General features: G+C 39.0%; 1 protein-coding gene across 1 annotated transcript in view; it reads right to left on the reverse strand.

Annotated features, from left to right (window-relative positions):
• LOC127640057 (nuclear factor of activated T-cells 5-like) overlaps positions 1-26718 on the reverse strand; it is a 58697-nt gene that overhangs the window by 21899 nt on the left and 10080 nt on the right. The window contains exons 2-6 of the mRNA XM_052122431.1: positions 12904-13038; positions 6454-7030; positions 558-741; positions 272-462; positions 9-181 (exon numbers count right to left, since the gene is read on the reverse strand). Coding sequence (XP_051978391.1) covers positions 9-181; positions 272-462; positions 558-741; positions 6454-7030; positions 12904-13038 — 1260 coding nt within the window. The remainder of the gene's footprint in view (positions 1-8; positions 182-271; positions 463-557; positions 742-6453; positions 7031-12903; positions 13039-26718) is intronic.

Genomic DNA, 26718 nt, shown 5'->3' on the forward strand with positions numbered 1-26718 from the left:
GCACATACTACATAGGATGGGAGAAGAGAGAGTCTGGAGGGTTAGGACAGATCCATCTGGTCTTGAGATGTTGACTCTGAAGGCCAAGCGAGCGCGAGTGCTCTTCTTTTTGGATCCGGCAACCCCTATACGAGCTTCAACATCTGCATTCCTCAGCTTCAAGATTCCAACACAGTCCACTCTATAGAGACATTATAAACAGCATTTTAAACTAGCAAATTAACTAGTGGCTACCCATCAGTAAACACAGGAAATACCGACTGATCCTTACGCTAGCGTCATAGCAGTGCTCGGGTCGAGGTTTACTTCAATTACTATGGTCCCCTCGATATCCACCTCCTTACAGGCCATCGTGTTGCGCCCAGTCACTCTGCAGGCTTGATAAAACCCATGAGGTTTCACACGCCCAGCGTCATTAGCCACAAAAACTTGGAGCACCACCGGTTCATTGACTCCCTCTAACTGATAATATCAGATTTGCAAACATTATCACTTCAATGTATTTCCTTCATTAATGCATTGTTCTTAAGATAATATAATGTGCATTTAATTCTTACTTTGATTTTAGGGAATCCTTGCTGTGTACGGTCTTTGACGGATCCTCTGCTGCCCTCTGTGAGGTATCGGGCTCTGTGCTGAGTCTCCGGCTGAATCAAAATCTTTAGCTCCTTTCCTTCACTCTTCTGCGGGTACTGAATGGAAAGAACACCACCTTTCAGATGGTTCGACACTTCCAGGGAGCTACAGTGAAAATGAAAGGAAGACTTGGGATTTAAGTACTGTCCTACACAAACATCAATAAAATAAAATTTTCTGAAGACAATATACAAAAAGTGATGAGGGGTGGGTAATACTGGTAGAAACGTGTCCCATAAACAATACCCACATCTGTCTATAACATATGAAACTCTGTGCGCTTGCACATACAAATAAATATTTTATTCAGTAAATGAAACTATATGCTTGTATTCTATTCATATCATGGACATTTCTGAAATGGGTGCGACCCTAATAGCTATGCACCAACTGTCCCGTTCACTGAATACATTTTTTTATTTGGGGTGTGGTGTTGTTTGTTTGAGATTGAATGCCATGCCAGCCTCCATGGCTATTTTATTGGTGAAAAACAAGTTGAAACAAAAAAAAAGTATAGTGCTTAAAAATGACAGTACTGTACAATGCACCGGAAAGTATTCACAGCGCTTCACTTTTTCCACAGTTTATGTTACAGCCTTATTCCAAAATTGATTAAATTCATTATTATCCTTAAAATTCTACAAACAATACCCCATAATGACAATGTGAAAGAAGTTTGTTTGAAATCTTTGCAAATGTATTAAACATAAAAAACAAAAAAATACATTAAATAAATAAAATCACAGATACATAAGTATACGCAGCCTTTGCTCAATACTTTGTTGAAGCACCTTTGGCACCAATTACAGCCTCAAGTCTTTTTGTGTATGATGCTACAAACTTGGCACACCTATTTTTGGGCAGTTTCTCCCATTTTTCTTTGCAAGACCTCTCAAGCTCCATCGGGTTGGATGGGGAGCGTCGGTGCACAGCCATTTTCAGATCGCTCCAGAGATGTTCAATTGGGTTCAAGCCACTCAAGGACATTCACAGAGCTGTCCCGTAGCCACTCCTTTGTTATCTTGGCTGTATGCTTAGGGTCATTGTCCTTCACCCCAATCTGAGGTCCAGAGCGCTCTGGAGCAAGTTTTCATCAAGGATGTCTCTGTACATTGCTGCATTCATCTTTCCCTCGATCCTGACTAGTCTCCCAGTTCCTGCCGCTGAAAAACATCCCCACAGCATGATGCTGCCACCACCATGCTTCACTGTAGGGATGGTATTGGCCAGGTGATGAGCGGTGCCTGGTTTCATCCAGACATGACGCTTGCCATTCAGGCCAAATAGTTAAATCTTGGTTTCATCAGACCAGATAATTTTGTTTCTCATGGTCTGAGAGTCCTTCAGGTGCCTTTTGGCGAAGTCCAGGCAGGCTGTCATGTGCCTTTTACTGCGGAGTGGCTTCAGCCTGGCCACTCTACCGTACGTACGGGCCTGATTGGTGGAGTGCTGCAGAGATGGTTGTTCTTCTGGAACGTTGTCCTCTTTCCACAGAGAAATGCTGGAGCACTGTCAGAGAGTGACCATCGTGTTCTTGGTCACCTCCCTGACTAAGGATCGCTCAGTTTGGCCAGGCGGAGTGAGTCCTGGTGGTTCTGAACTTCTTCCATTTACGGATGATGGAGGCCACTGTGCTCATTGGGACCTTCAATGCTGCAGAAATTTGTCTGTACCCTTCCCCATATCTGTGCTTCGACAATCCTGTCTCGGAGGTCTACAGACAATTCCTTGGACTTCATGGCTTGGTTTGTGCTCTGACATGCCCTGTTAACTGTGGGACCTTATATAGACAGGTGTGTGCCTTTCCAAATCATGTCCAATCAACTGAATTTACCACAGGTGGACTCCAATCAAGTTGTAGAAACATCTCAAGGATGATCAGTGGAAACGGGATGCACCTGAGCTCAATTTTGAAAAATAGTTTTTTTATTTTTAATAAATTTGCAAAGATTCAAACAAACTTTTTTCACGTTGTCATTATGGGGTATTGTTCATAGAATTTTGAGGAAAATAATGAATTCAATCCATTTTGGAATAAGGCTGTAACGTAACAAAATGTGGAAAAAGTGAAGCGCTGTGAATAATTTCCAGATGCACTGTATGGTTTTTAAGATATACCTTCGCTAAATCTCTAAAACTGATTTAGGCCTGACTGTTAAAATCTTTTCAAAAGTGTCATCTTAAAACAATATCTTCAAGGAATTAAAAGCACAATACAGTGGACTCTGGCATGAGGCACATACTGGTGAATCTTCTCTCAAGAGGTGTACTAAACCGTCATTTTGTGGTCACGTGAAGAGCTGTGTGAGACAACGGGAGAACAGGAAATCGTGTTTGTTAGCACAAAAATATTATGGTGGACAGAATAATTAAACCGGTAACTGTAATGGTTCAGTGAAACGAGGAAGCGGGAAACTGTGATTCAAACTCGGGTATGTCACTTTTATTTTATAAATGAACCACATCCACCTCAAGCGTGATGGTAAAGCTTTCAAAACAGCCAACAGTGGCCAACACACACACACACACACACACACACACACACACACACACACACACACACACACACACACCTGGGTTTTCTTTCTCTCTGAGGTTTTGGGCAGCCGTGAACCGTGAACATAGAAATCACAATTAGCAGCAATTTATCTCAGGTGAAAACCCTTACCGCGTCCTCTCTCCACAGACAAGCGCTCGGCCATGCACTCGACTCCACAGTGGCATAAAATACTTTGTATTGGCAAAACAATCTGGCTAGGCTACTACTACTACTAATACACTACTACTGTTTATGTGCAAGCATCTGTGTTTTGGTGTGCAGTGTTTGACTGGCCGACAGTTATTACGTATATTATATAAATAAGACGTTTTGGACTACAAGTCGCAGAAACTTTCGGATTAAAAAAAATTATATATTCAGAAAAATATGGTATATAATCATATAATCAGATTCCTTTGACAGATTCCTGTGTTCCTTTGACATCATGGCTTGGTTTTTGCTCTGATATGCATTTTTCAGCTGTCTGACCTAATATAGCCTTTTCAAATCATGTTCAATCAATGGAATATGACACAGGTGGACTAATCAAAGTGTAGAATCATCTCATGATCCAGAGAAATGTGATGCACCTGAGCTAAATTTCAAGTGGCATATCAAAGGGTCTGAATATTTATGTCAATGTGATATCAGTTTTTAAATTTTTTTTATACATTTGTAAAGTTATGAAAAATCTAGTTTTTGCTTTGTCAATATGGGGTATTGACAAAGCAAAAACTAGATTTTTCATAACTTTACAAAGTCCACACCTGTGTAGATAGTCCACCTGTGTAGATTGATGTGAAAAAAATAATAATTTGAAGCATTTTAGCATAAGACTTCAACATAACAATATGTGAAAATAATGAAGGGGTAAGAATACTTTGAATGCATTGTATATACACTAATATATTTGCTTTCACACTAGCACTTTTGGTGCGCACCCAAGTTTTAATGACGTCAAAGTTCAGTTCGTTTGGGTGGTGTGGACACTGTTTTCGAACTCAGGTGCACACCTGAGTCCACTTGAAATGGTGGTCTGGGGTATGGTTCATGTGAACTCCGGTGCGGATCACTGCTAATATCAATACAATTGCACCAAATTGCAGAAGTGAATTATTATGGTTTAATGAATTTCTCCTACCAGATTGAATCCCCCTAAGAGAGCAACTCACATTCTTCACATCTCTTGCAATGCATCTGTGGGCTCGCTGTAGACAAATGCTAATATTCTTCACATCATTGCACATTCAATGCATCCATGGCAGACAAACATAATTGTAGTTTTGTGCTTGTAAATTTTGGATGTAAATCCAAAGAGATGACTACTTTAATAATGATGTCTTCTTGAGTTATTGCCTAGTGACAGTGGTAAACCGCTGCCACTTGTACTGACATTGAAGATGTAATCGGACTGCAGTTTGGAGAAATATGTTGTGATGTGAACAGAGAAGCGGGGGCAGGGTTAGGGGAGGAAACAAACTCAGGTTTGGTCCAAGCAATTGAACAAAGTGTGAAAGCACCCCAAGTACAAAGTACACTGAGGGAATCACATAGTTTTATGTAAGAGGGTAACCAGAGAACATTTTAGCAGAGACAGACAACTGTATTAAAATGAATCGGAGAAATTGGAATAGGCAACGGATGTAGAAAAGAAAGTCCAGCCTTACAGGTTAAAGAGCCAATCCCCTTTTAGATACAGACATCGCTTGTCAGTCAACTCGAGAATTTGCACGCACATTAGCTGAACCAGCCTGTAAAATAGAATTTTTTAGCACGATCTGAGCTATAGTAGCTCAATTTATGATACTATTGTGGTCAGATTTTCCTGCTGATTTTAATTATGTTCTTGATAGCAATTTAATTTTGGTCTTTCCCATTCAAATAGATAGAAGTTGTACATTTATGCCACTTGTTTCCATAGAAATAGCTGCCCAGGATGGTTCCAAAAATGGTCGCCGAGTGGACTGACTTGCCTTGAAAGGGACTTTAGGGAAACCCCACTATTGCAGTGCAATTCTGCTGCAGGTTGCAATGGAAAGTTAAGGAAACAAACACAGCGACAACTCTGGAATATCTGGAAATAAAGTCAAGCAACAGAGAATAAATTAGCAAGTCTTCCTCGGATGCCATGTTTGTTATTTAAGAGTTGCGGGGAAACTATGTCGCTATGTAGAAAGCTGCTCACTGACTAAACCGCATGTTTACAGGAGTAAAGAGAAATCCAATAACAAAGCTCATATAAATGCATAAGCCGATTTTGAGCCTTAAGCATATTTCTCGCAGTAAATACTTTTCTGGTGTCCATGTAAACATGCTCAATTACCTGTGCATTAAGGGGGTCATGACATGAGGAATAAAATGTTTATTGAGCTTTTGACAGAGTTTGTTGTAATATAAAAACGTACTGTAAGTTTCAGAACTCAAAACTTCATCAGATCAAAATGAATTATTGACCGCAGGACAGATAGGCCTACCATTTCTGCACACCAAACTGAACTTACACCTTTTATTTTTATTTATTTTATATTTGTTTTTGGATTTTCTCCTGTTTTCTCCCCAATTTCGCATTGCCCAATTGCCAATGTGGTCTAAGTCCTCGTAATGACTCAATGAGACCGTCAATCCGCGCATCTTATCACATGGCTTGTTGAGCACGTTACCGCAGAGACCTAGTGCGTGTGGAGGCTTCACACTATGTCTCCGTGGCATCCGTGCCCCAGAGAGCGAGAACCACTTTAGCGACCACAAGGTTAACCCAACATGACTCTACCCACCTTAGCAACTGGGCTAATTTGTTACTTAAGAAACCTGACTGGAGTCACTCAACATGCCCTGGATTCGAACTTGCGACTCCAGGTATGGTAGTCAGCATCTTTACTTGCTGAGCAACCCAGGCCCTCCTAAGGACACCTTTTTGTGTCCATCTGGAAAAAGAGGCCATCATCAAGTGTCTACAATATTCTGGTCCCAAGATAGCTCGGATCCCTCCTTCAATGTAAACCAATTCTATCTCTACCAGGTGGAAATCATTATCATTCCTCCAAAAGCTGCAAGATGTTGATATAACGTTTATGTCCGGAGGACAAGCTGGATGAGATCAGTGCCAAAGTTTTCTACTTGTGCTTATGTATTTGAACATGTCACTATCTGGAAGTATGAGTGGTAGTAATAGTAATGCTTGCCTTAGCAAACACAACAAAATAGATTGAAACGGTAGCCCTAAGTTTGAACCACCACCCCATAAAAGCAACAAAGGGTGAAGGGGACAGAGTACCAACCTTGCTTTGGGTGTGACTTTGGTGTCTGAACCCAGTTGAGAAAGGACAAAGTGTGGTGCTTTGGCACTGTCTGCATCAAACACATCCATGCCAGCTTCTTCCCGGGCTGCAGGTTTTGGCCCCGGCCGCTGGCGAGGAGTTCTCTTGCGAGACTTTCGGGGCACTTCAGTATTGTCGTTGTATGAACTGTTGCTGGCTAAACTGAAGTTGGACACAGACTCGTCCATCCACATGCTACCGCTCTGCTCGGAGTCTGGGTTGGGCAGCTGGTCATCCTGGCAGGACATGCGACTGTCATCCAACAAATCTTCTGGAGGTGGAGAGATACTCAGGATGGTCCGTCGTTTCGAGGGGGTTGCCTGGGTCTGTGTGGATCCGACAGCATCACTCACAGCAACCCCGGTTATGGCCAACACTGGTCCATGTTCATCTCCCATTCCTTCTGCCGTGGGACCACTGTGGATCCTGGAGGTCTGCTCTTGGATTGAGGTAGCAGAGAGCATGCTGGGACAGGAAGGAAGTGTACTGCTGAGGCCTCCAGGGGAGGCGACGGTGCAGGTGGCAGCAGCATCTGTAGTGTGCACAATACAGAATGTCAAACAAACCTGGTCCATGCAAGCCTGGCAAGCAGTCCAAATCAAGCAGTGAAATTGGACATAATATTTGGTCATTGCCTTCAATCTGTTTTGATTGCCTTTGGTTGATATGTTATTCCTGATGAAAAACAACTTAAACCAGTTTGAGATGGTTTGCTGTTCTTAGCTGGTCTCCCAGCCTGGATAGACTGGTCTGTTGGTTTGTTTAAGGGGGGTTTTGTGCACTTGTCAAGCTGATCAGACTGGGCTACCAGCTGACCTCCCATCTGAACAAGCTGAGCACCACCTTGGCCTGGCTGAAAGACCAGCTTAAACCAGCTAAGACCAGCAAAACCAGCTTAGACTGATTAAAGCAAATTAAGGGAAATCTCTAATTAAAGTAATTCAAGCTCATACTCCTCTGATCCCTGATTTTGTATGGTACATGTTCAAATATAAAGACTTCTTTAAATCTTTATAATTAATTATTTAAAACTACAATAATGGCCCAAATGTCCAATTACTTTGAGTCCTACCATATAAAATTGCGGGCATAACATGCATGGGGTATACAGACCATTTGTAATCGGTGCTGTATAACCCAGTGCTGATCTAAAACATCCTCACTTAGCCAAATAGTATTGGCCAATGATAATTCTGAGGTGTCAATTAATGCATGCCAAATGAGCGATTTGGTTGGGACTGAACGTATCCATTGAGACAGAATAAACAAGCTTCTGACCTACGAAGCAGAGAACTGCAGACCATTTTATATGCAGACTCTCCCTGATTCAGAGGGAACTCCCTGGAATAAAAATGACAAATGACATCGAATGAACAATAAGTGCTGGTCCTTCAATGAAGATATCAGCAAATTGGGTCAGAATCATTTGAGCAAAAATCATAATTTTCATTTTGAAGTAGCAATACAACATTTATTTTTACATTACAAATTTATTGGGCCAGTTTTTGTGTACAATCAAATACATTTTCTTACTGTCCTATTTTTAGCTTGGATTTGGAATTGGTTGATTTTTTTTTACCTCAAATTTATTGCTGCAAAAACACTGATATTAGTCTGGGCAGCCTCGCTTAAAGATTCCTCAGCTTTCTGTCAAAACAGGAAGTAGTGCAATATCAACCTGGCTATTTGCAAGCAACTTTGCAATCACAGTAAAGCCTCTGAATTAGGACTGGGTAATATACATAAAATAACTTTGATATATCCATTATTATTTTGTTAATGATACACCATTTCTATAAAATATTCTAAACATACTGAACATGTTATTAAGCCATTTTCATGTCCACTCCATGTTTCACAACTTTGAGTATAAGTGTCTGATAGGGTCCGATTTAAATGAAATTGAAATGGCAATACATTTGTGATGTTCCAATAATTTCTGCAAATCAGCTCTTGCAACTCTGTTTTGATGCAGGGGCGTCACTAGACTTCAGTGACACCTGGGGCTGAGCTGAGGCACGAGATATAGGCTCACACTCAAGTGAAGCGAAAAATTACTGGAACAGCTGTGAATTACATAATCTGTCTGTCTGTCTGGTTCCTTCTCCTGAATAAATTAAATTTCCTACATAACCACTGCATAGTCCGGATACTAATAACTCTGTGCTGATGAGCAAAAATACCAAAGATTTCTTTATTGCTAAATCCCATTATAAAGTCTGATGCTCTGTTTAGCCTAATATTGAGATTTACTTTTATAAACGCATCTCAAAACACCTGTGTGGAGTTTCATGAGTGCTATTAAACATGATTTTGAGGATTACATTTTTTTTTTTTAAAAAAAGCACAGTTTCAATGCTAGTTAAACAGTAAGACAGTGTTTTTCCCCTTTTGCTCTAGTGTGCAGACTTAAGTACAATAACTAGTTCAATGTCATTCGATTTTAAACCATTAAAAAAAATCAAGGCACCCCAAAGAGGCTATTTAAAAGCAGCAGTTTAACTCCATGCACAGGACATGGACATGTGAACCAGCCCGGGCAGAGCGCATATACAGGTAGTGACAGTTTGATCACTTTTGTTTGACTTTTATGAGATTTATCATTTTAAGATACCCATGTATTTTGCTATTTAAGCATATAACTCACGATGCTGCTACTTTGAGTTGCATTTGAGGAAATTCCATTGCAATAAACATTCTTTATTCCCATGTCCCAGACTCCAATATCCAATGCAATATTTTACTAGGAGTTTAGTCCAAACAAATTGCCAAACCTCAGTGCTATTTTTAATCCCAGGATAATATAAAAGGCGTGGGGGATATACATATAAAATAATGTACATTAGACAAAACACCTTTTGTATAATAAAACATGAGGTATCAGCACAGTACATAAACATTCAAAAAATGAAGAATGTTTTAACAGCTTATATATTATTTATTTACTGGATATTTGCATTGAATTCAGTGTTTTTATTCGTGAGGCGAGTAAAAGAGCATAGGAATACACTCGTTTTCTTAATCTTTATGCACATTTAAAATACATTACATATTTGACTTTCAGAAATAGACTGGGTTTAAGTTTGCAGTACAAAGGGTTATGAACAGCAGCTATTTACTGTAGTTTTAATTTTCGGGGGTGTGTTAACTGATCAGCATTTGCCCATTCAATGCGGCATTTGACTGTTGATAAGTGCCACCAACACAGATTGTGCTGCAGCAGCGACTCCGGGAAAAATGACAAAAAGCTACTTAATCATTGATTAGTCCGTTTTTAATCACAGTCCAAAGAAATTAAAAAATATATATATATATATATAAAACCTGACTGCTCTCCATAAAAATAACTTTGGATTGCCAGCAGACGATTTGTCAAGATTCGGTGTGAATAGCAGCATAGAAATCCATTGTTCCTATTGAAAAGCTCATTCGGAACTAACATTCACATAGTAAATTCAGGCTTGGTGTGAATAGGCCATAAAAAAGTATTTTAATAGTGAACGCAAAGCTCGCTGGTTTAACTTCAGTTTAACAAACGTGTGTCACTTCACTTATAGTGTAAGCTTAATACACATACAGCACTGGTATGACAAATAGTATGACAATTTATCAACAGCCAAAATGTCATAATCGTGACAAGCCCTGCAACACAATTAAATCGTTAAATCGCAGTTACACGTATGACAATTCATTCTCAGCTTAAATCCATTCACTTGACAACCCTAATGCATTGTTATAAAGGTGCATTTAAATAAAATTATTAAATAAAATTCTTCGGTTCAGAATTTTGAAAAGACAGTGTTAACATGCCTTTATTATTATGATACATTTTACTGTATTTGAATTCTTGTATTTAACATTTTATCACTTTGCAACAATTATTGTTTGGTTAGAATGAAAGAAAGAAAAAAATTACCCATTAAACCATTTCAGAGAAAATACTTAAATATTGAGATATATACTGAATGTTGTCTAAAAGAAAATATTGATTTCATATATATATATATATATAACCCAGTCCTTCTTTGATTACAATCAATTTAATCATTAGTTGAACGCAAAAGCCTTCCAAAAGCCCCATATTAAGCCTAAATCTAAATATATTTGTAGACAAAGATGAAGTGAATTATGCTGAAATTATTTGAGATTTCAATGTATGTGCTAAGCACCACACTGTTAGCCAGTAAGCGCAGGTAAGTGCTGGTTTTATTCCCTCGACTGGCTTCAACCGCAACATGCCATCAGCAGGAAGACACCAGATCATGGTCTGAGAAAATTCAGGAGAGCACTCTAGCCCACTGACAGGAAACTCTTAACAGGTCTACCTAAAGACAGGTCAAGTAAAACACTTGAAGTATGTTAGTTTGTAAAGTTGCAAAGTATATAAAGAGCCAAAAAAAAAAAAAAAAAAAAGAGAAAAGAAATCTGTGTCAGACAGGAAAAAAAAAATAGAGGCAAGGCTGTGTAGATGGCTTTAAAAAATTTTTTGATTCAAGTGCGGCATCAAGTGAATCAGGAAGCACTGGTCAGTAGCACTAACATACAAGAAAGAGTGCAAACTAAGGCTGGTCATTATATCAAATATATACAATACATTAACTTTGATTATGCAGGGAATTTAAAATTAAGCAATTTTACGAATATCGCGTTCATTTTAAATGTCATTTAAATGGATAGTTCAGGCAAAAATGAAAATCCTCATCATTTGCTAACCTTCATGCCATCCTAGATGTGCATGACTTTATTCTGCAGAACACAAATGATTTTTAAAATAATATTTCAGCTGTGTAGGTCCATAAAATGCAAGTGAATGGGTACCAAAATATTTAAGGCTCCAAAAAGCAAATAAAGGCATCATAAAAGTAATCCATACAATTCCAATGTTTTAGTCCATATTTTCAGAGGTGATATGATCAATATTTAAGATAAATATTAAAGTCCTTTTTTGCTTGAAATTCTTCTCCCTGCCCCGAAGGGGGCAGTATGCATGAAGAATGTGAATCACCAAAAACACAAGCAGAAGAATGTGAAAGTTAACTGTTTCTCACCCACACTTACTATATAGCTTCTGAAGACATTGATTTAACCACTGGAGTCTTATTGACTGACTTTTATACAGACTTATGTGATTTTTGGAGCTTCAAAATGTTGACACCGATTCACTTGAATTGTATGGACCAAAAGAGCTGATAAATTCTTCTAGAACTCTTAATTTGTGTTCAGCAAATGAAAGAAAGTCATACACATCTGAGATGGCATGAGGGTGAGTAAATGATGAGAGAATTCTCATTTTTGTGTGTACTATCCCTTTAAGTTTCCTAAAGAGCATGTCAGACTAGTTGTTTATAGCAGTTTATAGCTATGAATATATGTACTAAGTGTTGTACACTGGTGCATATACACTCACTGAGCACTTTATAAGGAACACCTGTACACCTACTTTTTCATGTGATTACCTAATTAACCAAATGTGTGGCAGCATTGCAAGGCAAAAAAAAATCATGCAGATATGGATCAAGAACTTCAGTTAATGTTCGCATCAAACATCAAGATGGTTTAGTTTGTGGCATGATTGTTGGTGCCAGACAGGCTGGTTTGAGTATTTCTGTAACTGCTGATCTAATGGGATTTTCACGCACAACAGTCTCTAGAGTTTATAGAGAAAGGTGCCCAAAAAAAAAATTCTGTGAACAGAAATGCCTTGTTAAAGAGAGAGGTCAGCCGAGAATGGCTGGACTGGTTTGAGCTGACAGAAAGGCTACGGTAAATCAGATTTAATACAACCACTTAATACAATTGTAGTGAGCCCAAAAATATCTGAATGCACAATATGTTGAACCTTACAGTGGATGGGCTGCAACAGACCACATTTGGCACTTTATTAGGATCATAGTGTTCCTTATAATGTGTTCGGTAAGTGTAAATTATAAATGGTGAAATACAACTTTTCTTTTGTTCATTTAATGAAAACATTGTGGAAAACATGCCTTTATTATTTTTAACTAGATCTTTCCTGTATTTTTCTTTTTGTTTTAATCTTTTTTAATTTAACTGATTGTAATGATGGTTACTCCAAAAATGTTTTAGCAAATACATAAATATTGAGACAGATATCAAATACTGGAAAATATCTACAATGCTTTCAGCTATAATGACCAACCCTAGTGCAAAATAAGACAAATTAAGTAAATACAATGAAAAATACCGCTGGTTAGAGAAAAGTGCAGTAGAGACACAAAGAGTGTAGAAGAATTAAAAGGACAAGCACATTTAGCTCAAAAAGTCACTCAAACAATCTCATACACAGACCACAGAAGAGAAATGACTGCTTAAGTGAAACTGCTTAGGAGACTTTCTTGCTTAAAAATAACAGTCCAAAATACAACGAGGAGGGTGGTAATGATGTGAAATGTGTGGTACCTGAGACCAGGGCATCTGGAAGATGAGGTCCAGCCTCTCCACCGCTCTTCTGGCTCATAGTGGAGTTCTCCTGCTGAACGGCCAAGGGCAACTGCAACTCTTTAGGGAGTAGGTCATACACTGACTCTGAAACGAAGAGTTCAGAAGGTGAGTATGCGTGTGTGTGTGTGTGTGTGTGTGTGTGTGTGTGGAGTCACAGTCAAAGACAGGTTGGATGCTATTTGTGAAGAACAATGAAAATCTAGCACAAGCGGTGCTAAACACTGAGAACAACTAGGAATTTAAAAAAAAACTTCAGTACAAATTCGATCAAAAACAAAAACAACAAAAAAAGTGTGTATAACAATCCTAGTCTTTCTACAGTGTCAATAGTAAAGAATGCTGACCAAGAGCAGTTTGACTAAGAGGTGGGTACTTTTGAACGTTCACATGCAAATATGCAAGCTTGCCTTGCAAAGTGCTTGTGTTTCACGTTAAAAGGCCATTACACGCTTGGGGCTCAGGATCTTGTGAGTTGGTTTGCCATGTAAAAATAAAGAGCAAAATTAAATAAAAACAATAAGTAAAAAAAAAAAAAAAGTTAACTGAACTGTTGTCATGCTTGGCACGAACCATACACAAAGTATTTTAGAAAGAAACCAACAGAGCCCAGTTTAAAATCTGTTTGGTCCAACTGCATCTTAAATATACAAAAGTGTCCAAAAAAAAGATCCCCGGGCGCCTTCGTCCTCCTAAATGCAGACGGCGCGCACGCCCGGTCCGTCGCCACTCTCCACGGCGCCTCAGAGCGCCGAGGGTCCCGGGGATCGTCCCCGCGGCTGCCGGTGGGTCCCCCCATCCTGCTGCCCACGCGGGTCTGTTCCCCACTCCCTCGGCGCGAGGCGCGGAGGTGCACGCTCTCCGGACGGCTCTCCGCCACCACGGCTCCATTTACGACCTCAGATCAGACAAGACAACCCGCTGAATTTAAGCATATTACTAAGCGGAGGAAAAGAAACTAACCAGGATTCCCCCAGTGGCGGCGAGCGAAGAGGGAAGAGCCCAGCGCCGAATCCCGGCCCCGCCCGGGGGAAATGTGGTGTACGGAAGACCGCCATCTCCCGGCGCGGGCCGGGGCCTAAGTCCTTCTGATGGAGGCTTAGCCCAGGGACGGTGTGAGGCGGTAGCGGCCCCGCCCGCCGGGTACGGTCTTCTCGAGTCGGGTTGTTTGTGAATGCAGCCCAAAGCGGGTGGTAAACTCCATCTAAGGCTAAATACCGGCACGAGACCGATAGTCGACAAGTACCGTAAGGGAAAGTTGAAAAGAATTTTGAAGAGAGAGTTCAAGAGGGCGTGAAACCGTTGAGAGGTAAACGGGTGGGGTCCGCACGGTCCGCCAGGAGGATTCAACTCGGCGGGCACGGTCGGCCCGGTCGGCGGTCGGATCCCCCTTCCCCACGGGGACAGACGAAAGACAAATCGAACCATCTAGTAGCTGGTTCCCTCCGAAGTTTCCCTCAGGATAGCTGGCGCTCACTCGCAGTTTTATCCGGTAAAGCGAATGACTAGAGGCCTTGGGGCCGAAACGATCTCAACCTATTCTCAAATTTTAAATGGGTAAGGGAAGTCGGCAAGTCAGATCTGTAACTTCGGGATAAGGATTGGCTCTAAGGGCTGGGCCGGTCTGGCCAGGGTGCGAAGCGGGGCTGGGCCCGTGCCGCGGCTGGGGTGCTGCGGCGGCGACTCTGGACGTGCGCCGGGCCCTTCTCGCGGATCTCCCCGGCTACGGCCGGCACCTAGCAGCTGACTTAGAACTGGTGCGGACCAGGGGAATCCGACTGTTTAATTAAAACAAAGCATCGCGAAGGCCCGCGGCAGGTGTTGACGCGATGTGATTTCTGCCCAGTGCGATGTGATTTCTGCCCAGCATTTCCAAACAACGAGGTACCACATATGCATCTGTTTGTAGGCAAGTTCACAGTAGTTTAATTGGCTTCTTATTCCAATTCAGGTCAAATACACATCCGGTGGCATTTTAAATGCATATTATACAGTGTTTCCCACAGGAGTTTGTGAGACCATGGGGGGTGGACCTACGACCCTCTTGCTCCGACGTAAGAAAATGTTGTCCATTTTAAAGTTATATTTATCTGGTGCACTTTGAGAGCAAAATTACGAGGCTAGTGTTGTGCTTTTGTAAACAGTTTTGTGCTCTTAAAGCTGCAGTAGGCAACTTTGAAATAAATTGAATTGTGAGAAACAGTGCCCACAATTCTTCCCCATATACATGATGCTCTTCACCCCAGCCAGGGTTACTTGACAGCTGTTCACAAACAGAACCAAGGCCTGCCTTTCACAGTCTGTGGTGCTAACTAATTTATCACAGGGCCTCATTTAACTTAGACACCATGTTTATATATAATTTTTTGGGGGCAAGCCACCAACCGAACTGCAGCTGTGGGGAACCAGAAACCATGCAGCACATTGTCAATGAGTGTCCGCTAACTTATTTCAATGGCGGACTCGAGGCTCTACACATGGCTGAACAAGATGCTGTTCTGTGGCTGGGCACACAATGCAAAGGCTAAGAAGATGATCCAGGAGCATGGAGTGAGCGAGGAGCGGGAAATGGACAACCCGGAGTGGAGCTGGAGCGATTAAAGAATGCTTTGAGCGTGGAGGGGAAATTGTTGCCACTCCACTCCACTCACATACTCGGATCCCTACTAACAAATGGACAAAGCACATCCCCAAAATTGTGTCAAACTGGCTTAAGGACAACAAAGTATTGGAGTGGCAATCACAAAACCCTGACCTCAATCAAATTTGTGGGCAGAACTGAATAAGTGTGTGAGAGCAAGGAGTCCTACAAACCTGACTCAGTTACGCCAGTTCTGTCTTGAGGAATCAACCAAAATTCCAGCAACTTGTTGAAGGCTACCTAAACCGTTTAACCCAAGTTAAACAATTTAAAGGCAATGCTACCAAATACAAACAAATAAAATCTAGTGATCCTAGATAACCTAAGACAGGGAATGTTTCTACGATTAAATGTCAGGAATTGTGAAAAACTGAATTTAAACATATTTGGCTAAATTGTTTGTTATCTTCTGACTTCAACTGTTCATCTGAATAAGCACCTGTTAACAAAGGGGGGGCACATGAGGGCACATCTCCTGCATTGCCATGGTTCTAGGCAATGCAGGAGTGGTGGTGGCGTAGTGGGCTAAAGCACATAACTGTTAATCAGAAGGTCGTTGGTTCGATCCCCACAGCCACCACCATTGTGTCCTTCAGCAAAACACTTAACTCCAGGTTGCTCCGGGGGGATTGTCCCTGTAATAAGTGCACTGTAAGTCGCATTGGATAAAAGCGTCTGCCAAATGCATAAATTCAAATATAAATGAAGTGCCATGATGACATCTGCCAGAAATACTGCATCAAGCACATAGAGTGTGGGCTATGGGCCTTGCCTGACATTAAAAGGGATTATGGAAAGACAGTGTTTAAGGACAAACACCAAAAAAAATGCAGAACTCAACCACATTTGCCAATTCCACATGATCACAACTTTAAAATAAAAGTTTCCAGAGGACCCAGGCATTCTTCCAAACGGAATGCAACCATTCAGAAATAACTTTTAATCTAAAATCTTAAGACGCCTGAATACAGCATGCGGTGTACATGATTAGTGAAATGTTGATTTTTATTTTACGTGATAAAAACCGATCAGAGGGAGGATTGAAGGATTGTGTATTTTAAATGTCAGATGTAATTACAATGTGACTCGGCAACCGTTCCACATTAAACTGTCTGCTTATTATGATATTTTTTTAAGAGTTTATAAAGTGCTCTTATGCACTGGACAACTTTGGTTGTGTTTTTCCCCCTTCAACTTGTCGCTGTCATTTTTCAAATGAGTTTTCATGCAACACTTTTCCACCGGGCTGTAAAAGTGACGTCACTGACGGAGGTTCTCTGAGCTTGTCGCATATGTCTAATTAATCGATAATGAAATTCGTTGTCGATTTTCATTATCTATTTTAACAAATAGTTATTGCAGCACTAACTGATTTATCATTTATTATTTTGAGGATTTGATTTATATAAAAGTAAAATAAAATAGGATTTATCTGTCCTATTTACTTCACCTTCATCTGGAGCTTTCATTCACTGAAAGTGCAGCGTGTATTTGACAGTGTTTACAATGTTACGCATCAGGTGAAATTATCTTTAAACTGAAAACCTTTTCCGTTATACTCAGCTGCATTTGTAGATATGTTTAGTAACTTGTAGTGGTTACTACAGTTTAGAATCCTTGAACATGCAGTTCTTTTTTCCACAAATGCCTGTGAGCTGCGCTAAAAGCATGAGCCCCACATGTGCACAGAACAGGGCTTTACGCAATTATTCTGTAGCACACATAGACCATGTTCATCTTTAATCACAGCCTTTTGCATTTTAATAATCACATACACTGTAAAAAGTAAAATCGCTGAATCTACTTAAAAGCTTGTAAACCTAACTAATTCTGGAAAATGTGTTGATTTTACTTGATTAAACTGTGTTGTCAACGATCGGCTGAATGCAACAGCATTGTAAAGTAAACCGTACTGAAGAGCATTGAGTGAGTTTGACTAAAAGCAGGTTCACACTGTAACAAGTATCCAGAGCAAAAACTTGGCTTAAAGAACATAACAGAGGTACACAAAAGGGGTGTTAATGATTTGAATTTGTATTTAATGAGCTGCTGCTTCTACAATCTTCACAGTCCATCATATTTATAATCAGTTTCATATTTATTGGGTTTCGGAGATTTAATTCCAGGACGAAAATATCAGTGTTTTCTACTTTTCCTGTTATGCTTTCTTCAATGCATTGTCTGCGCATGTGCGGTATCTTTCAGCACACCGCAGTTGCGGGGAGATGAACATCACTTATCTCACATCGTGTGTGACTGTGACATGTGGCAATGCCATTAGGCATGTTGGTGACCTAATTATACACTACTCACAGGGCATTTTATCTTTGTATAAATCCAAATAGGATAATGTACTTTGCTAATTGTATGGAGAAAGGGAAATGCAAATGTAGTGAGTTTTAATTAAGAGTATTACTGGCTAACCATCAGTTGAGAGCATTGGCTTACTAGATGTTACAAACATCGATTTTAACTGAAAATGTTTTTTGTTTTTTTTATAAAATGTGGAATCTATTTTTGTTCAGTTATAGTTTTGTATGGTTTATTGTTAATGATATGTAACATGCTGCATGCACTCCAAGAACGTTCTAACGTTCTGTCTGCATGTGTTCATTGTGCTGTTCATGTTTCATGTGTATGCACAATTATATCTTGAGTAACAAATAAATAATATTTCATTTTACTTTTCAGTTGGTGTATGCTTATTTTGAGGACCTACTCCCATGGCGTGTAAGTTCTGCTTGTTTTCTTGTGAAAAGAGGACTAAACTTTTGAAACATTACAGATTAAAACATGGAAGCTACACGAGAAGTACTCCAATTCCATGTCTACACACAGATTGTCTATGTTCATTAAAATCATTGAATTCACTCCATTGATATTTCACTGCATACATTGCAATTTTGAGGAGCCCTGCACAGAATCCATTTTCTTGTCTCATTTGCCGCAGCAAATGAGTGCAGTGCCCATACAAATATTGCAATTTTGAGAGCAATGTCTACTCAACATTTAGTGCCCATAAATGTAGAGAGCGTAGAACATTTAATCAAAGGTAGTTAAAGTCTGACATTGCCCTGCATTTTCTAAACCGAAGTATAGATAAAAATGTGCTACAAGAAGAGTCGTTGTGCCATGATCCTATAGATGTACACTTGGAGGAAAATGATGGAGAATGAAAACCTTGATTTTTTTTGCAGCATCAGCTAGAGCATCATTTAGCATCACTTTTTCTCAAAATGCCGGTAATTTTACATATTTCTGATTCAGCTGCACAGGAACTAATTCAGATTTTACTTCTGTCAGAGCACCTGTTCCAACAGACTATCCTGCAAATTCTCAGTGAACATGTACTCAATGACTGATAGTGAGAAAAACTGCGAATGGTGTAAAAGACAGCAACCTGATTTTAAAAAACGACCAAAGCTGGCGAGCCTCTTTCCACTATTAGCAGAAGGGCATCATATTTTCAGACTGAATTTCCAAATGTCATACCAATTGAATACAAACTTTACTCTCAATCTGTCTCTTATGTACCAGTTTTGTAAATGTTACAAAAAATTCTAAACAGGACTGACATTCTAAGGTCCTTTGTAATGATCGCTCTGTTAATGAATTCAACACTTATAGAGAAGGCAGCCACTATCAAGAAAATTAATTTAAGACTGAGACTTTCAGGATTGTACTTGGTCTTTATATGTGGATGAATTTGAGATTGCCAATCCCCTTGGCACTTCACAGAAAAAACACAAAATGTTCAGTCTCTATTGGGTTCTAGCCAATCATCCCTCAAAAGATCATTCGTCACTTCAGTCTTTTCAGCTGGCAAATTGTTCAAGACCTGGTAACTCTTGAAAAGCATGGTGTATACATTGATCAGTTAGGAGATTGCGTGAAAGGAACTGTACTTTTGTGTCATCAGATAATCTAAGTGCTCATTCTTTTGCTGGATTACAGGAAGGTTTCACTGTTGAGCACCCGTGTCGGTTCTGTTTGGCCAAGAGTGAAATCCCTGAACCAAGCTATCAAGCAGTTTCCTTACTAATTCTCAGACAAAACTGATCAGCCTCAGGTCATCCCAGCCACCTTTGCCTCTCGAGGTACAATTGGTGGTAATGCCCATGAAAACTGGGCACTAATTAGACTTCTGCCACTCATGATTGAAAATGATCAAACATGGTAAATTTTGTTGCTTTTGAAAGATATTTTAGAAATGGTAGTTGCGTTCAGGTTCACTGAGGATTCTCTTGATGCTAAAATCTCAGAACACAGAGATTTACTTTTAACCGTTTCCTCATTTCACATTGCACCCTAAGCACTATTACATTGAGCACTATCCACAGCTCATAAGAATATATGGACCACTTAGAGATGTGTGGACAATGCACTATGAAGGGAAGCACAAATTCTTCAAACAGGTCATTCGTGACACCAAAAACTTCAAAAATGTCCACAAACTCTGGCTGTTCGGCATCTAAGACTGATGGCTTACTATGTTGACTCGCCCTCCTTTTTCAAGCCATAGGTACATTGATTTAAACTTTCCCTGATAATATTCAGGTCATCCTGAAACAGAGATTCGCAGTTCAGAACACTGTCCTCTCAGCATCATCTTTGAGCATTGACGGAATCAAGTATAATCCAGATATGGTTGTATCTGTTGGTACTTGTTCAGGCCAACCTGATTTTAGACAGGTTTTCAAAATTCTTCGCATTAACAGTGATGTTATGTTTGTGTGTAAAGATCTGACGTGTTGGTACATTGAGCACCTACGTTCTTTTGAACTGTGCAGTCACGTGCTGTCACTGTCTGTTACCAAGCCCTAAGATCTGAATGATCCTTTTCCTTTGCCAGCCTATACACTATAGGGGCAAAACATATGTTACACTTAAACATTATATCTTATGCTGAATATATGGCATTTAATATTGTCATGTTAAAGTGACTTACTCTCATTCGTATTTAGAAAACAAAAGGAGAATTTGAGATGTTCTGATCATTCATGTCCGCTCCCATGCACTTTCAAGAATGCACACAGATTAAGTTCAAGATTTATATATAAAGTCATGTAGCCCAATAAGTAGCCAAATTATATTACAGTTTGTTTCTCAAAACCAATCATATAGTTTTAAAACCCTTGGATTGCATGGCAAGAGTCACATTTTATGATGTATTTTTTTGAAATGGCATGTGGGCAAGGATGAGTGGAATGTTTTAAAAAAAAAAATCTCCAAAGTGTTCCAAAGAACAGTTTTGAAAGTGAGTAAATAAGACAATTTAGATTTTTGGGAAAACTCTATTCTTTAACCTTTAAAGAGACAAAATATGGAGACAATGACCATACTCTGAATGATTGTTAATGAAAAAGACATCAGAAAAAAAAAAAACACTTCCTGGGAAACCACGGAGAGTTGACTCACTGTTGGAACAACTTGAAGAGAAGCTGGGGCTTCAGTACAGGTTCTCACTTCAGTTTGAAGATCCTGACTTCAACAATTCCCTAGTGAACCTTACTGACATTTAAGACTTGCTAGATAAGCCCACACTGAAGATAATTTCACACCTAGCACAGCTGAGACAGAGATCCTCTCTGTCTTCTGAAGATAATTTAAGTCATCCTCCAGTCCCTTTTGAGACTCCTAATTTTCCTGTCGACGTTTAATACAGATTACGTCAGGCAAATCTACTGTACATGCAAGATCAAACGTACCTAAAAGTGTCTGCAGAACTTAAGCATGAGATTCTTGAAGAAATCTCAGAGACAATGTACAGCTTCAAAGCTTACCCAGATAAGGAACATTTTGAGGGTGTTGCTGATGCTCTGATAAAAAAACATCCGTCTTACCCAGCCTAGCTCCTCTAAGGGGTGGAATGGGTGGTATGATAGCCTCAGGTGGAAAATGGGTAATTACCACTCAAAACTGCGCCGAGCTGGATGCTAGGAAGTATCCACAAATGGTGGGAAAAGGAGAGGACAACAGCCTCAGTCAAACATCAAAAGACCCAAGAGGTATGAAATCAATTTCTTACGTAACTTTCCTGATGATGAAAATGAAACCAGCATGGAGTCCAAAAGGAAAGAGATGGAAGACATGAAAAAACATGTCATCCTAATGCTGCGCTGATCGCCCAAAGCATGAACTCCACGTTTGCATTGCATAGAAAGGAATAGATAAAGACAGAGCCTGCAGTGAAGGATACATTGGAAAGGTGGCCAGCACTCTTCACAAGAGTCAGGTAAGTAAAAAATGAATGTCGTCTTGTATCACATGTTATTCACTGTAAACGGTTGCCAGGCATTGTTTGAATGTATTTTTCATAGTAGTGAAAAGCGTACGTAACTTGACTTAATAATCCAATTTCTAGGACTGATGTTAAATTCTTACTTGTACATTTCATTGCCCAAGTTATTGCCTAATTTCACTTTGTCCTTTTTTTTTTATCATTTTGGCAGAGCTTGCATGCTAAATGAATTCTTTCAAGAACTGGACAGATTCACTCCCTGCTTCATTGAGATTTTCAAGGCCAAAGGGCGAGACATTGGTTGTCAACTTAAGAGGATATTGCAACAGATTGAAAATGACGTAAGCTTGTCAGACACGCACAAATGTGTTTTTGTAAAAAATCCATTGCTTTTGCTGTTGTTTGCTCTGTTGTGTTTTGCTAAGAGTGCCATTAATTAATTAATATATATGTGTGTGTGTGTGTGTGTGTGTGTGTGTGTGTGTGTGTGTGTGTGTGTGTGTGTGTGTGTGTGTGTGTGTGATTTTCTTTTCATGATTTTATAGAAATCCAATATTATTGGAAGAACATCTCTTTTCCATGGCCTTCCACTTCTTGGAGAGGACCCCACAGATTTTTACAAGACATGTTCTTTAAGTAGTTTTCCCAGTGATGTTCTTGTTATTCAATGTAATGCAAACATTTCATAAACCAATCTTGAGATCTGGCTAGTGAAGGAAGGAAAAAAAAGACAGGACACTGACACAATGTAAGGAAAAAAGAAAGTGCAAAAAGTAGGAGAGAATAGAATTAAGAGAAAAAAGAAAGGATGCGTAAGAATAGAAAAGAACGGAGTTAGAAAAAATGAATTTGGTAAGACATGGAGGAGTAAGAAAAAATTATGGAAAGACAACAAAAGGGATTTAATAAAGATAGAAAGAAGGTTAGAAAATGAAAGATGAAGGAAGAACAAGGGAAATACCAAAAAAGGAGGAAAGAGTCAGAAAGGACAGACAGAACAGAAAGGTAAGAAAGTGAAAGAAAAAGACAGACGGGCCTAAAGGAGGTTAGAAAGAAATAAAGACATTGTAAATAGAGAAAAACAAATACGTGAGTGATTGGCGGTTGAAAACAAAGCAATAAGCCCCGTGAAGCCGTGGATTACGATGAATTTAGAACAGCTAATGGATGTTGTTAGGCATGACGTGGAGCGGAGTAAAGCTCCCTTAGCTGTTCTAAATTCACTGTAAATCACGGCTTCACAGGCTTATTGCTTTTATAAAATGTTTAGTCCATAAAATATTTATTTTATTCATAAAATAAACACACCGCAAAAAAACATTTTTATATTGATAACAAATGTATTCTTCCGCCCAGCAATGTAGTTCTTCAGAAACAATTCAACAAAGTGCTTGCCAAGCAACACAGATGCAGCAACAAAGACCCAGTGGAAAGCATGCTTAAAGATTGGGGTGATTATTAACATTTATTTGGATATCGGCATTAATTTAGCAATACAGATGCAGTGGTGCAGTATTACTGATGTTATTTATAAAGGCTTCGAACGCGGCTCAACCAGTCAGAATCAAGGACCGGAACTATCCATTTTATAACCACTAATTTTTGACATGGCCTGTGTGAGTGCTCTCAGGTACTGGTTTTCGGATCAGTCTTATTGAAATCACACAGAAAAATTTTTTTGTCCGTATTTAATAATTTTTCTTAAATGCTTAATTTTGTTTCACATGCCACTCCTGTTTTTAGGAAAGGGAAGACGATGAACAGAAATCAGGTGAAAATCATTTCATTCGGCAAACTGACAGTTATTCCTGAGGACTCTCAAGCTGTACCATACTCACTGCCCCTTGACGCCATATCCACTGCAATTATTTTTGGAAGGTACCATTGTAGTGGATAAACTGGACAATCTTCCCCAAGCCATGTGTCTGCACTTTGGGCTCATTTATGCCCTGAATTGTAATTTTGTTCAAAGGTTGATTTTGTCACTTGGGCACAAGTCTCTCAAACCTAAAATACAATCCCTGAAAAATTGTCTGATGCAGTAGCATTATTGTGGTATTATGGAGCATTTTTCAGTGTAATTGTTCATGATTTAGGCTACCATTATGGAGTTCAAAAATGGCATAATCACCACTGAATTATGTATTCTGTTTCCTGTTGGAAAACTGATTGTTTGCTTAATGTTAAAGGGTTAGTTCACCCAAAGATTATCCCATAATTTACCATCCTAGGTGTATATGACTTTCTTCTTTCAGCCAAACACAATCTGAGTTATTTAAAAAAATATCCTGGCTTTTCCAAGCTTTATAATCGGAGTGAATGGTACCCCAGATTTTGAAGCCCAAAAAAGCGCATCCATCAAAAAAGTAATCCATACGGCTCCAGGGGGTTTATGAAGGCCTTCTGAAGCAAAGCAATGCGTTTTTGTAAGAAAAATATCCATATTTCTAAATGTATAAACCATAATCACTGGCTTCCTATAACACAGTCCACGCATTCACGAGATAGTCGAGTCCCGGCATATGCCATAGGCATAGTGAATGTTGTTGATGTTACAGCATATTTTAAAAAAGTAATAACTTGTTTTAATTTACTTGTAAGAAGTAAAATTGTCTTACGGAACGAAATAAATGGCCTAGTGTTGTCCCAACAATCTAATTTCTGTCTTTGTATTAACAACTCACAGTTTTGAGTAAACCTTGCTTGAGAAATTTAAGGCAATCGGTTTTCAAAAGTTTTTCTAGTAATGTGAAGAACTAGACTTGTTGAGATTACTGGTTTAATTGAGTTTAGTGTACTTTGGTGTTAGTAAGCTCAACTCAAATCTCTAAGTTGGCTGAGCTAATTTAAGTTTGCAAAATTTGAGTTTGCAAAACTCAAGTTTTCTGGTAAACTATAAAAACACACAAGTTACTCTACTAAAGTAAGCTATATCAACTCAAAAACGATTAACTAATTTGCTTGTTAATTTTGAGGCAATCAGTTTCCACAGGTTTTTAAAGTAAACTCAACTCATTACATTTTACAGTGTATGACCATTTCAACATTTTGAAGCTATTTTGAATAATCACAAAGCCCTGAGGAATTGTGAAATGAGTCTACTGATGTGCTGTTAAATTTAATGGCCAAATAGAAAGTACATTAAATTAACTGCGATACTCACAATATTGCTTAATTTTATATCGTCAGCAAAATTATTAAATAGTGATTATATAGTGAATATTCTATATATAGCCCACCCCAAGTAGCCAAAATGTCACAATGATATTTGATAGTGAAAAGAACTATTTTCACTTCAAATATATGTTAGCATTTCACAATTAACATACATTGAATGCAATTTTACAATTTAACATGTAATTGCAAAATATAACTTGCAAAATTGTGGTAAAGGGCACTTATAAAAGAAATATCGGTGATCAGATTGGCTTCCACAATAATAGGTTATAATCAATTTACTTAGTGCACCTTTAGTCAAAAAATACTTTCAGCACTTAAAAACATACAGCCTTTTCTCATAAGCTAAACAACTGAGTACTCCGCGTACGCCACATTTATTTGCAAAACGAGTTAGTTAATTTTTTAATAATACTATGTGAAATATTAATATGGTAGTTACACAATATCACTGAGCAGCGAGCACAGCCTTTACCTAAGCAGATGATATTTAATAAGAGGCATTCATGATTCCTAGAGCACCATCAAAGGACACTATGTCCCACTATCTGTAAAGGCACTATCTTGCCAAGTGACTGCACTGAACATAACAAAACAATACATTGCTTCTACATCAACGGTTTACTTCTGTTTGAGAATCTTCTCTTGAGACAATTTATGAGGCTTTTAATCCTCATAAATAATCAATCACAGCTGATTTAACAAACATAAATATGTAACTAAGTATTAATTGTAACATATACAAGTAGTTATGTCATTTGAGTAATGCTCACAATTCACCAACAACAAAACCAAGCAGAACAGTAAAAAAAATACAGAACATAAACAAACCACCGTCATAGATGTTTTTGGTATAACAAATGTCTAATAGGTCCACCTCTACAGACAATAGTGAGTATATTAGACTTGTAAAATGATCTGTCTGCATCACCATAAGAATGCAGGTTCAAGAACCATTAATGGACTGAAACATCATGAAAATCATTCTGTTATGGTATTTTTATTTGACATTTTCTGTTTCACTGTTTGCAAACAGTGGTTATTTTTGCTATTTAAAAACAACAAACTTTGACATTAATCACCTCCTTTTACTGACCCTTTAATAAAAAATAAATAAATATGATGCCCTACTTTGTATCCTATTTATGGAAAGTGCCATCTATGCAAGCACAGTTGCAGAACAAGTGTAACATTTTGAACAACTAACTTGGAAGAGCACAGAGATGTGGAAATTGGAACTTGGATCAACTCTCCCCTTCAGATATTCTTTGTGAATAAGAGCCCTGATCCCTGTAGTGAAACTGAAGCTGCGATCAGCAGGTCTGCACACCACATGTTCAGCATTCCAGCTATTTTAACACAAAGCATCCCTGGACTACAGAGAGATAATGAAATAGTCAGATTCTCCTCAGCTCAAGCAACCGTTTATATTCTGGGGTTTAAATCTGTTTAACAGAACAGACAGATAAACTGGACCCCTTTGTGGGTTTGTTTTAAATCTCAAACCCCAAGTATGAGCTAGTTAGTGATGCTTGCCCAGGCAAACAATGTATAGATCAAAATAAAATCAAGAAACAGTTTGATTAGCTCTCTTTACAAAGCCCCAAATTGTAAATAGTCTACAGTTGAAGTCACAAGTTTTCATACACTTAGGTTAAAGTAATTAAAACTCATTTAACCACTCCACAGATTTCATATTAGCAAACTC

Source organism: Xyrauchen texanus, chromosome 49 (genome assembly GCF_025860055.1).
Source record: "Xyrauchen texanus isolate HMW12.3.18 chromosome 49, RBS_HiC_50CHRs, whole genome shotgun sequence".
Classification (NCBI taxonomy): domain Eukaryota; kingdom Metazoa; phylum Chordata; class Actinopteri; order Cypriniformes; family Catostomidae; genus Xyrauchen; species Xyrauchen texanus.